The 13826-nt window shown below is 36.9% G+C and overlaps 2 protein-coding genes across 2 annotated transcripts; both read left to right on the top strand.

Annotated features, from left to right (window-relative positions):
• The first annotated feature begins 8 nt into the window (after positions 1-8).
• Positions 9-6405, top strand: LOC128524622 (metalloreductase STEAP3-like). The gene is made up of 5 exons (XM_053497280.1): positions 9-65; positions 1000-1493; positions 3033-3560; positions 4634-4798; positions 4886-6405. The coding sequence occupies exons 2-5, from the start codon at positions 1011-1013 to the stop codon at positions 5165-5167; spliced, it is 1458 nt and encodes a 485-aa protein (XP_053353255.1). The 5' UTR covers positions 9-65; positions 1000-1010; the 3' UTR covers positions 5168-6405.
• Positions 6406-8520: 2115 nt separating this feature from the next.
• Positions 8521-13768, top strand: steap3 (STEAP family member 3, metalloreductase). Its single transcript, XM_053496498.1, has 5 exons — positions 8521-8529; positions 9339-9832; positions 10862-11389; positions 12330-12494; positions 12686-13768. Exons 2-5 carry the CDS (start codon positions 9350-9352, stop codon positions 12959-12961), a joined length of 1452 nt encoding a protein of 483 aa, XP_053352473.1. The 5' UTR covers positions 8521-8529; positions 9339-9349; the 3' UTR covers positions 12962-13768.
• The last annotated feature ends 58 nt before the right edge of the window (positions 13769-13826 follow it).

The following is a 13826-nucleotide window of genomic DNA, read 5'->3' as shown; positions in this document are numbered from 1 at the left end:
CTCACACACACACACACACAGAGTACAGAGGGCAGAGACACGCTGGGGAGCTGCTCAGGACACAAGTGAGTGAAAGAATGCATAACTTCTAATTCTACTCAATCTAGTAAATCAGATGAACTTTCTTCATGTTAATGAATACCATGTTGCAATTTCTGCATCCAGATCTGTCTTTAAACAATTGTACATGCTTGACAAGTGCATTGAATTCTATTCTCATGTTACATGAGAAATGACACTTTACCATATAGGATTTTATTTAATTATTCAAATTCTGTCTAAGAAAATGTTGTGAGGTTCTGGTCATTCTGTTGTGTTGACAAAAATATGTAAATTCATGAAAAAAGGATCAAAGTTAGACACAGTGTTAGGTCATTTGTGCCTTTAATACTTTTGTTTTACTGTGAACAGTGAACATAGTGTCATTAATTTCTAAATTAATAAAGTCACTGACACTAGGGGGCACTTACTGTATGTATCTTGAAGGCATAATGCTAAAATATAATTAAATGTAACATACTGTACATGCACCTTTACAGAAGATTCACCCTTAACCCCAGCAGCTAGTTTATTATATAAATTTTCTGAGAGTCAGTTCTCAAGAGCAATTGTACATTTTTGTACATGATCATAGATTTCTATTTTAATATCCATTTTATATGCAAGCTCATGCTTTTGCTACTAGTGAGCTACAGTATATGCTCAATGGTGAAGCCCGTTTATTTAGTACCAAATTTTTTTTTTAATCTAGAACCTTAGTTTTTCTGGGAGAAATCGTAAAACTTATATATATATATTCAAAGGTATATCCAACAAAATTCTTAACTATCCAGAGCTTAGAGGACTCCCATATGCCTAAGAGTGTCTAAGAATTTCAGTAGCTGATAGCATTTACTGTGGCATGGTATTATATTTTTATGGAACACGTCTTTCAGTAACAGAAAAATATTTTACCTACCAGTTTAAATGCAGGAAATTCTGCTTGTATTTCATACACAGGTACAGTAGTTATGTCGAATGAGATGGCAGCCCCTCTTATCTTGGATGAAGAGGACACAAATGATAATGTGCATATGACTAGTCCTTCCACTGTGGCCATTCTGGGATCTGGTGACTTCTCGCGGTCCTTGGCTATGCGTCTGGTAGCATGTGGGTTTGGTGTGGTGGTGGGGAGTCGTTGTATCAAGCGCATCTCTCCTGGTCTCTTTGTGGATGCAGTGGAGCTGAACAGTCAGGAGGCAGCAGTAGCAAAATCCAAGAGGCTGGTCTTCATGGCCTTGTTCCCTGAATACTATCCATCCCTGCTGGGCCTCAGAAGTGCACTGGCTGGAAAGATTCTCGTGGATGTGAGTAATGCTGTGGCGATGAACAGCAAGGGGCCATCTAATGCAGAGCAGCTTGCTGAGATGTTCCCAGACAGTGTGGTCGTTAAAGGCTTTAACACAATTTCTGCCTGGACTCTACAGACTGGTGCGCATGATGGCAGCCGACAGGTCAGAGATGTTTAAGACATGCGATCCCTAAAATTAGAGAAATATTACAATTTAAAATTTTAATGACATAACAATGGCAGTCAGTATTGAAATATTTAAGGATGTTATAATAGGAGGCGGTATCAAAAAGTTTTGGGACTAGTTTTGTAACACACCAACAGATGGCAGCACAAGGCTGCACACACAGTCACAGAGAGCACTGACCTTCATAAGTCAGTATCCCAAAAGACATCTTGCTGCATACATTGGGAGCTGTACAACTGGTGCTAATCTGACAATGTGCATTGCCAACAGCAAGTTAGGAAAAAGACAGAATGTGAAATTCGACCAAGTACATGCTTATCATCTTTTCAACATTAACTGCATTAAGATTAAGAATTTGTATGAGTTTGTCCACTGGGGTCAGACCTCCCATAGAAAATTCTACCACCAGGTCTTAAGGCATCTGAGCAAGAACATATGGAAAAAGCAACCAGTTCTGTTATGCACAAATCCAAAACTTTTTGTTACCTCTCGTACAACAGTAAAAAAACAAGTAGAAATGCTTTGATTCTGTAGTATCTACATAACAACTACCAATGTATTATTCTTTATTAATGTAACCAGTTTAGTTTCTTTGGATGGAACATTTAAAAATAAAAAATCTGTGATGGCTCTAATTAAAAAAGGTCACACAGTCAAATATTTCTTTTAACAATGTGATGGACAGTGCATATGTGAAAAGTATTCTCTTGCACAATTTAAATCTTGAAATAGGCCTGTGCCATATGAAAAAGAAATAAATAGATTGGCTAACCTGGTCATTCAGTACATTCTGGTAGTGAGCTAACATCATTGTATTGCTACATAAGGTTGCTAAGCCCCGGCCTGTCAAACTGAAGCAACCCCAGAACTTAACACCACTTTCATTCTCATATACATAAGTCACTATGCATGATGTGCGCATAGCTTTATGAGCTTCCCTTCTTACCGCCTCTGACATGCCTACTGGAATAGGGTCATTCTGGACTCATTGGACTGTATGAACTTTTTGCATTGCTCCAAAGTCCAACCTTTATGATCCCTTGCAAAGTAAAGCCTTTTTTTCTGATTATTTTCACTAACAAGTGGTTTTCTTGTGGCCACACAGCTGTTTGTCTTAATTGTGTGAGTTCTCATCAAATTTTGAATGAAGAAATTATTTGACTTTCACTATTAAACATAGCTGTGATTATAACTGATTATAACTGTTTGTCACGATGCAACTTCATCATCTCTAATCACAATAAAATTTTATGTTTTTGCTGCCTGCATTACTTCTTCAAAGTTGACACCTCAGCATTATTTGAGATATTTAGATGTTTGGCTACTTTAGACAACTCAAGAACAAACTCAGGTACAGGATAAGCTAGTTTAAATGAGTTAAGATGTTACTTAAGATCTGATGCAATTTATTGTAGTACATTGTGTTATTGTCCAAAAAGCCTTTGCATGCTATCAATAGTAAAACTATTCTTATGTCCTATAAATTCTCTGACTTTTGACCTAACTCTACTCTAGGTGCTGCTGTGCAGTGACAGTGCAGAAGCAAAACATGAGGTGGCCCAGCTCGCCCGGTGCATGGGCTTCTACCCAGTAGATGTTGGCAGTCTGTGTTTTGCACAGAATCTCGAAAAAAAGCCCTTATACCTCTTCCCCTCCTGGCGTGGCCCTGTATTAGCCACCTTCCTGCTTTTCTTATTCTTTTATTGCTATGGATTTATCCGTGACATTCTTTTGCCATACTTAGCTCATGGACAAAACTCCTTTTACCGCCTAGTCTTTGATCTAGTGAATGAAAGCTTGCCGTGCGTAGCGCTGGTCAGCCTGTCACTGGTGTACTTGCCAGGGCTGTTTGCGGCATGGCTGCAGCTGTGGAGAGGCACCAAGTACCAGCGTTTTCCCTGCTGGTTAGATACCTGGCTTTTATGGAGGAAACAGCTTGGCCTGCTGAGCTTTATGTGTGCTGCTCTGCATGGAGTGTATTGCCTCTGCTTTCAACTCCGTACCATCACACAACGCAGGCTAATCAACACTGCTTACTCACAGGTACTGATTTTTATATTTGGATCTTCTTAAAAAATAGCTTTAACTTTCTTAAATATGATCATGGTCATGTTCAATATATTGCCATTAACCAATATAGCCACCTAGGTTTTGGATTCTCTTTGTGCTACTTAGTGGCTCTGGCCCCATCGGGCATGATTCGTCATGATCTCTGGGGGTGTACTGTAGTGCCTGGCTCCATGACATTGGCAGCGGATCCTTTGGATTTTGTGTGTTGAAGAGTGAGGGCTCTATAAATTGGACTTGTTTGTCCGGAACATCCTATTGGTGATCAATCAGATTGCAGTCTGGGGAATTTGGAGGCCAGGCCAGCCCTGGGCACTTTGCCTGCTGGCCCCTGTGAACAGGCCCTGGCAGGCTGTGGTGCACAGGGTGTACAGGCACCTTTCTATAATGGCCATCATTCTGTCACCAGTTTACTGATATATAATTGATAATCATAGTCAATGCTATGGCTGGTCAATGTAGATTTTCCACTGGCCTGATGCATCTCTTTTCAGACAAGTACTTACTGTACATCTTAAAGAAAGTTTAAAAAAAAAACAGATAAAGCAATTACCTCACAATAATCTTTAGATCTAAAGGGCAACAATTTTTAATGTTTATACTGAATATACTGTGGCTTATTATTTTTGTTTACATTACCTGCCTTTCATTAATCACAAAGCCTCTAATAGACTGGGTCCTGGGAAAGTAAGGCCAGTTTTTGGTGTATAGTAGAGGTAGGTGCTGATATATAATAGACAAAAATGAGAATTGGACTAAAAACTAAAAACATCTATTAGTACTTTTATAGGTATATTTGTAGTTTTCTTGTACTTTCTCAGTATCACGATAAGAATTTTCTTTGCCGAATGAAATGACAATTACAGTTGTAATGATGTATGTGATTAAAAAGTTACCTCATAAATACAACTATAAAATATTAAAACAAAATGATGTTCATTCATTTATTGCTTTAAAAAAAAAATCTATTCATTAGCAAATTCCCATAAAATGGTAAGAATAAACCAAAATGAGCCATGCTGTTTGATGTTTTTGTGTGCATTTCTCAGGTGAACTCAGGTGTGGAGATGCCATGGGATGAACAGAAGGTATGGCGAACTGACCTCTATTTGTCCAGTGGAGTGTTAGGCCTAGGCATTCTCTCCCTGTTGGCCATCACATCTCTTCCCTCAGTGGGCAACATCCTCACATGGAGGGAGTTCACCTTTATTCAGGTAGGAAATACAAATCCTTGTAAGTAGCAAACACTGGTACTTCAAGACTTTAAAGACCTCTTATCTGTTCTTATTTTCTTTTACCAGTCTGGACTTGGTTATGCTGCTTTGACTCTCTCTCTCATGCACACGCTGGTGATCGGCTGGAACTTTGCCTTCTCCTCCAAGGCCTATGCATTCTACATGCCACCAAGTTACATGTTAGCTGTGGCTCTGCCATGTGCCGTCCTGGTGTGCCGCTGTATCCTGCTGCTGCCATGTTTCTCTGCCAGGTTGGCACGCATACGCAGAGGCTGGGAAAGCATGCGCAAATGTCCTGTGTCACACAACAACCGAGTGCGGATAAACAGGACAGATCCAGATGTTTAACTGGCACTTCCATGGATATCACCATGGACATTTTCAAACTGCAACCAGATAGTGGTATTACTTTTTTCCACCTGTTTATAACAGTTAATGGGGAAGAGAAGAACCTGCAATGGCCTTTTTTTCATGATTTTAGAGACCAAGCACACTTGCATTACAAACCTTTACAACCTATTATTGAGCTTTGAACCAGCATTTGTGCGATATGCCAGTACAACCACAAGCAATCATTTGTGTAAGGTACACTATTTCCATACCAGGTTATGACCGTATAATTAACAAACAAGCAGACAAAAACCCTCCAGACATTCATGCATTAATCTTGCCTAGTAAAGGCATTTAAAACTTCCTCAACAATTCAGGAATTTCACTGCCACAAGTATTGCTTTATGAAATTATATTTCCTTGGAAATTGACACGTTGTAAACTAATAGAGATTGCTGTTATTTGTTATATCTTTACATCCACATCAACAGTCAATGTCAGCCATTTTTCAATCCAATATCCTGTCACTAAAAGCTTACCTCTGCTGACCCACAGGAAACATTTTATCAGTAAAGTTATACCATAATCAGTGCTTGTTAATGACTTCCTACAATGTCCATGCTAAGCCTTATTACAGCAATTAAAAAGTATCTAGTGATAGTTAACGATGGTTATATGAGAGGAAATGTCTTGTATATAGCCCCTTAAACTAGCACAGTTCCAACCTGTAGTCATGCTTACATAGGCTGTAAGTACTCATTCTGCCACTAAATTATATTGATCTATTATCAAATTACACCATTTCATAAGGAAAATTCAATTAAAAACACAAGCTTGATATATGCATTTTTTAACTAGTATTGGAATTTGATGGTCACGGTTTTAAATAGTTGATGGTCTGGCATTTTCACTTATATTGAGGTACATAGTTATCTTAAACAACTTGCCTACATATACTAATCATGCTTTCACGTGTGAAGAAATGAAAAAGTCGATTTGAATCTGGCATAATTAAGGACCAAGATATTAAAGCCCAAGCATATATATATATATGCTTATATTGAATACTTGCTGGTGTGTGTTAATGGGGAGGCTTCAAACTTCAAATTGTGTATTTGGTTTTTTGAATATGTCAGGTTGAACAAAAGTTATCATTACTTTAATCATTACCAGAATATGGGAACAATATCACAAAAATGTAGAACTCTCAAAATAAGCACATTATGTTTTTATAATTTTTTAATCATAGACACAACCATAAAACACAAGATCATTTATATATTTGCTATTTTATTGCCTACTGTATGTGACCCAGTTTTATATTTTTTTTAATATATTGGTTAATATGAACTAAAATTCAGTTCATCATATTGCCTTACTTGTGCTGAAAAAAAAAGCAATATTACATTCTACACTACTCAAGCCAGAGCGATATATATTATTATAAATGAATAAAAAAATAACAAAACAAATTATGGATGACATGCTCTGAGCTTTAATGGCTACATGAGATTTGTCCCCTTTACATGATATACACTTCGGTATGGGAGATTTTTGGAGTGATTGTTCCTACTATGGTAAAACAGACGAAATATAATTTTAATGAGATTTATTAAATTAACACAATTTTAATCACATGCACTACTCACAGATAAGTAATTAAAATAAAACAGCTGGTACTACAAATTGACACATTTTGATGCATGTAATCTATTTATTTTTATACTGTTAAATAACGTTAATGCATTTGTCATATGTCCTTTATTAAATTTGTCCAACTTATGAAACCTCAAATTATTATCTGTCTTATTTATTTGTCTAAAATAAACACTGCTGTGTATCCATCTAAAATGAAGGCTGCTGTGTTTTTTTCCCCCAACTTATAAAACCTCTGCTATTCAGAATGTTGCATTGCTTCTTCTAAATAAAACACACCAGGATTCCCTCACAAATGTCATTTTCCTGTGTCTTACCACACGGTCTGGGGATTGTCCTTGAACTTTTCATAGTTACTCATCTTGAAGAGGGCCAGGTCTGTTTTATTGGCTAGAAGAAGAACAGAGACAGAGCAAGCACAATTACATTTTTAACCTTTTAATTACATTTACATTTGTCAGACGCACTTATCTAGAGCGACTTACCTTTTTTAATCTCATTTTTACCTATGAGCAGTTGAGGGTTAAGGGCCTTGTTTAATGGCCTAATATTAGCAACTTAGTGGTGATGAGGTTTAAACCTGGAACCTTCCGAACATAAGTACAAAACCTTAACCACTGAGCTACCTCCTGCCCTATGAGATCAAACTAGATATAAATCTATATTTTTTTACTTTTCACAAACATGGCCAAAAAACTGTAGAACTAATTGCAAATTTACAGTACTGATCATTAATGATATTCACATCATGACCACATTTTATGACATTGTGAAGTGGGGTTTGCATAAATTGAAATTGCATTCCATAAGTGCATGTGACACCTTTAATAACAACTCTTTGTCATGTTTCTTAGACCATTTTTGAACAATTCTTTTACTGTATGTCAGGGCACATTATCCTATTGAAAGAAACTCACTTCAATGGAGCGGTGTAGTTGGCCTGCAACATTGTTTAAGTAGGTAGAACATGTCAAAGTAACATTTACATAGGCACACATGACCCTGTCACTGGTTTACTGGTTGTCTATCTTTGGACAACTTCTGCTGGGGATTTCTAATAATAACATAAACATTTTGTTCCTTAAGTGTGACTTATTAACTGAAAAATGTAACTAATGAGTCAAAGCGTTAAAATATTTCATAAGAGTTTAAAAAACAAAAATTCTGTCACAAATGTTAACACCCACTCTCCCCATAACACTTTATTCAGCAATACATCATTCTATAAAAGTTATATTTACTTTTGGGCCATTTGCAAAAACAGATAAATGCCATTATTCCTACAAGCAAACTGTCCACTGTATGTAATTCTTTATACATGCCACATACTGAACCTTAAATCAGATGAGTTATTTTTACATAATCCAAACAACCACTCACTAATTTGTTTGATATTTCCAGAGGTGCATAAAACAAATTATGATTTGTGACAATTTATAAATGTTTCCAAACAAACCCTTCATTTAAGTTTTGACAGAAGTTTTGTTTTACTTGCTGAGCCTGCAAAAATCTGATAAAGGCCGTTTAGCTGATTAATGTCATGAATGCACAGATGGGCAATGTAGCGGAACTTGGGTAACAGTACACTCACGTCCATTTTCTCTCTCTCTCTCTCTCTCTCTCTCTCTCTCTCTCTCACACACACACACACACACACACACACACACACATATATACATGTGGTACAGAGGGCAGAGACACAGTGGGAGCTGGTCAACACCCAAGTGAGTAAAAGAATGCAGAACTTCTTTTATATTTCTATTCAATTTATGAAATGAGATTGATGTTTTTATATTTATGAATGACAGAAGATACAGATCTGTCTTTCTTTATTTTATGAATGCACTGATCTATATTCTCCAGTTTGTTTTTTTACCTTCAATAGGTTCATTTAACACTGAACTGTAAATAGTGTCACTTTTTAAATGATTAAAGTAACTTTCTATCAGGACCACTGATGTACCTTAAAAGGATTACTCTTAAAATTTAATTAAAGTTAACCTACATGCACCTTCCCACGTAAAAGGTACATAGGAAAGGTATAGAAGATACATACCTGATTGTAACACCCAAGCAAAAACAACAACCAAAAAGAGTTAGTCATTTATTTTTCTGACAGTATGTTCTCACTAGCAGATTTACATTTTTCTACCTGATCATGGAATTTTATTTCAATATCTATTTTGCATGCAAACTCAAGTTTTTGCTGATAGTAAGCGAATATATATGTTTTATGGTGAATATAGTTTTTTTAGAAGCTAATTTGTGTAAATCTAAATCTTTTTCCTTCTGGGGGAAACCTTAAAACTTTGAATATATTCAAATGTATAGCCACCAAAATTCTTAACTATCCTAAGCTTTGAGGACCCGATATATATAAGAATATACCTGATAAATTGAAAGCATTTACTGTGGTATGGTATTATACTTTTATGTGACATTTCTTTCAGTAACAGAAAAAGATTTTAGTTACCAGTCAAAATGCAGCAAAATGTTGTATGTATTTACTTCTATAGCATTTTCTCATACATAGGTAGAGTAGCTATGGCCTATGAGATGGATGCCCCCTTACCTATGGATGAAAAGGACACAATTGATGCTGCACATATGACTACTTCTTCCACTGTGGCCATTCTGGGATCTGGTGACCTCTCGCGGTCCTTGGCTATGCGTCTGGTAGCATGTGGGTTTGGTGTGGTGGTGGGGAGTCGTTGTGTCAAGCGCATCTCTCCTGGTCTCTTTGTGGATGCAGTGGAGCTGAGCAGTCAGGAGGCAGCAGTAGCAAAAGCCAACAGGCTGGTCTTTATGGCCTTGTTCCCTGAGCACTATCCATCCCTGCTGGGCCTCAGGAGTGCACTGGCTGGAAAGATTCTTGTGGATGTGAGTAATGCTGTAGCGATGAACAGCAAGAGGCAATCTAATGCAGAGCAGCTTGCTGAGATGTTCCCAGACAGTGTGGTCGTTAAAGGCTTTAACACAATTTCTGCCTGGGCTCTACAGACTGGTGCGCATGATGGCAGCCGACAGGTCAGTGTTGTTTAAGACATGCGATCCTTAAAATGAGACACTCAATAATATTTTAGTAGTTTTAGGTTAAGATAATCACATGCTAATGGCAAATAGTATTGAAATACTTTGAGATGTTATAAAACAACAATATGATATGTTGTGACTCTGAAGTGTCTATATAAGAAGTATTGATGTCATATCAAAAAATAGCGTAACTGGTTCTGTTTCTGTGGATGGAACACTTAAGAATAAAATATCTTTAATAAAAAAAATACTGATAATAAATCACTTGATCAAATATTTCATTCAGTACCATTCTTCTTTAATTACGGAGTGCAATGTAATGGCCAACTCAAGTGTAAATGATTCCTCATGCCTGTGCCATCAGGAAAGAAAAATGCATAGATGGAATAACCAGGTCATTTAGTACATTGGCTGACTTCATTTTATTGCTACATAAAGTTGCTGAGTGTAGACCTGCCCAACAGAAGCAACCCCAAATCATAACACTGCATTCCGAGGCCTTTTACTATGGGCACTATGCATGCTGAGTGCATCTCTTCATGCACTTTCCTTTTTACTTTGACATGCCTACCTCTTGTATCTCCTGTCTATAAGTTTTATGAATTATACCATAATAAAAGTTATGTGTTCTAAGATTATAAGGTGAATGGAGGATTTTTTTTTTTTTTTACAATGAAAGAGATGTCTAGGCAGCCTTTTTTTTTTTTTTAGATTTTGACTACTTAAGACAACTTAAACTCAGGTAAAAAATAAGCTATTTAAAATGAGTTAAGATGTAGCCTAACTAAAGATTTGTTAGATACAGCTATAACATGTGATTTAACCTACAGATAAAATTTTGTAAATGTTATTAAAACAGGTTATTTCTTTTTAAAGCAGCAGATTATTGGTATTGTGCCTATAATAAATCACATCATAATGTAATATACTTATTTGTCAAAAAGGCTTTGAATGCCAGACTAATAAAACTATAATATGTCTATTCTCATGCCCTTTAAATTCTCTGACCTAACTCTACTACAGGTGCTGCTGTGCAGTGACAGTGCAGGAGCAAAACATGAGGTGGCCCAGCTCGCCCGGCGCATGGGCTTCTACCCAGTAGATGTTGGCAGTCTGTGTTTTGCACAGGATCTTGAAAGAAAGCCCTTACATCTCTTCCCATCCTGGCGTGGCCCTGTATTAGCCACCTTTCTGCTCTTCTTATTTTTCTACTGCTATGGATTTATCCGTGACATTCTTCTGCCATACTTAGTTCATGGAAAAAACTCCTTTTACCGCCTGGTCCTTTCCCTACTGAATGAAAGCTTGCCGTGCGTAGCGCTGGTCAGCCTGTCACTGGTGTACTTGCCAGGGCTGTTTGCGGCATGGCTGCAGCTGTGGAGAGGCACCAAGTACCAGCGTTTTCCCAGCTGGTTAGATACCTGGATGTTGCGAAGGAAACAGCTTGGCTTGCTGAGCTTCCTGTGTGCTGCTCTGCATGGAGTGTATTGCCTCTGCTTTCAACTCCGTGCCATCACACAACGCAGGCTGGTCAACACTGCTTACTCACAGGTACTGATTTTTATATTTGGATACTATTTAAAATATATTCAAATAAATAAGTAAATAAATAAAAAAATAATGACTTAACAAAAATCATGGTCATGATCACTACTACCATTATAACATTATCATAAACAATCATATTGGGCTAGAGAATTTGGAGGACAGGTCAGCAGCCTTTGGCACTAAGTGGTTAAAAGCACTTGCAATCTTTGTTGCTCATGGTAACATGGTGGCACAGACATTTTTTCTACAATTTGTGCTGCATTGGCTTTATGTCTTTGGGATCAGATCAGACAGACTGGCCTTTGGTCTGTGCTGGCATGGTTGAGGCTTGGGTTCCCATGATCCTCTCACCAGTTTATAAGTAAATAATTGATAATAAATGTTAATGTGTTAATGTTATATTAATGACTGATCAGCGTAAATGTCCCATTGGCCTGATCAGTCATTATTATATAATATTATATTCCCATCTCCTCTCAGGCATTAATTATTTTATTGTTAGTCTTCCTTTTGTGAGGTGAAAGTATAAATATGAAAATGTGACAACCGAAATTACCATTTAGTACTTTTATAGGCATAGGTTTAGAACATCCCATTAATATTTATTTAAAGAGTACCAGGTGTCAGCACTTTGTAACAATCACGACTTTTTTTCAGTACAAAAGTCTCTAAGACAGCCGACTTTGCATTTCCTGGTTTCTCTGTATTACAAGCTGCATGATTTTGTTTATTTAAATAACGTCTGAGGGAATGAAATTTACAGCTGAAATAATGTATGTGATAACAGGAAGTAACTTGCTTCATGTATGCAACTATAAACCAGCATGTTTATTCAAATGAATTTTTTTTTTCATTTAAATGTATTTATTGGCAAATTTCTGTAAAATGAGAGCAATAAACCCTATTGGGCCCTATTGTTTTATTTTTTGTGTGTGTACTTCAGGTGAACTTAGGTGTGGAGATGCCGTGGGATGAAGAGAGGGTATGGCGCACTGAACTCTACGTGTCCACTGGAGTGTTAGGTCTGGGCATCCTCTCACTGATGTCTGTCACATCTCTTCCCTCAGTAGGCAACATCCTCACATGGAGGGAGTTCACCTTTGTTCAGGTAGAAAATACAAATCCTATACTGGTAGACTAAAAAAGCAAAGACTTCAAACTATATAACAATCATTCTTATAAAATTATATAATATACAATTAGAGATTAACGCAATCAGACAACAGCACTTTTAAGAAAGTAAAGTACAAATATAGAGGATAGGTACTTGAAATCTTATCTTTTCTTATTTTCTTTCAGTCTGGACTTGGTTATGCTGCTTTGACTCTCTCTGTCATGCACACGCTGGTGATCGGCTGGAATTTTGCCTTCTCCTCCAAAGCCTATGCATTCTACATGCCACCAAGTTACATGCTAGCTGTGGCTCTGCCATGTGCTGTACTGGTGTGCCGCTGTATCCTGCTGCTGCCATGTTTTTCTGCCAGGTTGACACGCATACGCCGAGGCTGGGAAAGCACACGCAAATGTCCTGTGTCACACCACAACCAACTGCAGTATTTACAAACCAGGCTTTGACTATATAATTAAAAACCCTCTGGACCATTATGCATTTATCCTACCCAGTCTAGGTATTAAAAACAAAACATAAGAAAACCTTTCCTCAACAATTCAAGAATTGCACCATGACTAAAGTGTTGCTTTATGAAATTACATCCACTTCAAAATTCGCATGTTGTAAACTGATAGAGATTGCTGTTCTTTTTTTTATATTTTTACATCCATCTCAACAGCCAATGTCAGCCATTCTCCAATCCAATATCCTGTCACTAAAAGCTTACCTCTGCTGACCACAGTAAACATTTTATCAGTAAGGTTATACCATAATCAGTGCTTGTTAAAGACTTCCTACAATGCCCATGCTAAGCCTTATTACAGCAATTAAAAAGTATCTAGTGATAGTTTACAATGGTTATATGAGAGGAAATGTGTTGTACAGTATATAGCCCCTTAAATGATAGTAACATAGTTCCAACCTTTCATCATGCTTACTAAGGCTGTAAGTATTTGTTCTGCTACTTAATTTGAATTATATCAAATTATACCCATTTATAAAGGAAATGCAATTACAAACATGCAATTGATATTTGCATTTGCTACATAGCTTAGGAATTAATGCTTTGAAAATGCTGCATTATTAGCAGGTCACAGCTTAAAATCTTAAATGATCTGGAATTTCTACTTAAAAAAGAACTCACCTACATATACTAATAATGCTTTCACATGTGTAGAAATAAGTTGAAATTCCAAATAAAATGCCAAAACTGGCATACATCAATTTATATTTGTTTTGTTAAGCAAATAATAAGGACAAAGATATTAAGTAAGACTTATCCTCTCTACATACAAGCAAATACACTGTACACACAAAAACAATATGATA

This window comes from Clarias gariepinus, chromosome 5, assembly GCF_024256425.1.
Source record: "Clarias gariepinus isolate MV-2021 ecotype Netherlands chromosome 5, CGAR_prim_01v2, whole genome shotgun sequence".
NCBI classification, from domain to species: Eukaryota; Metazoa; Chordata; class Actinopteri; order Siluriformes; family Clariidae; genus Clarias; species Clarias gariepinus.
The sequence above is the reverse complement of the archived record's forward strand: the minus strand, read 5'-3'. Positions and strand labels throughout refer to the sequence as shown.

What these genes read in the sequence shown, in the direction of transcription:
- steap3 (XM_053496498.1), top strand. Translation starts at nt 9,350, where the DNA reads ATGGCCTATGAGATGGATGCCCCCTTACCTATGGATGAAAAGGACACA. An exon ending in CGCATGATGGCAGCCGACAG is followed by an intron (nt 9,833 to 10,861) that starts GTCAGTGTTGTT and finishes ACTCTACTACAG; the next exon opens with GTGCTGCTGTGCAGTGACAG. An exon ending in TCAACACTGCTTACTCACAG is followed by an intron (nt 11,390 to 12,329) that starts GTACTGATTTTT and finishes TGTGTACTTCAG; the next exon opens with GTGAACTTAGGTGTGGAGAT.
- LOC128524622 (XM_053497280.1), top strand. Translation starts at nt 1,011, where the DNA reads ATGTCGAATGAGATGGCAGCCCCTCTTATCTTGGATGAAGAGGACACA. An exon ending in CGCATGATGGCAGCCGACAG is followed by an intron (nt 1,494 to 3,032) that starts GTCAGAGATGTT and finishes ACTCTACTCTAG; the next exon opens with GTGCTGCTGTGCAGTGACAG. An exon ending in GGGAGTTCACCTTTATTCAG is followed by an intron (nt 4,799 to 4,885) that starts GTAGGAAATACA and finishes TTCTTTTACCAG; the next exon opens with TCTGGACTTGGTTATGCTGC.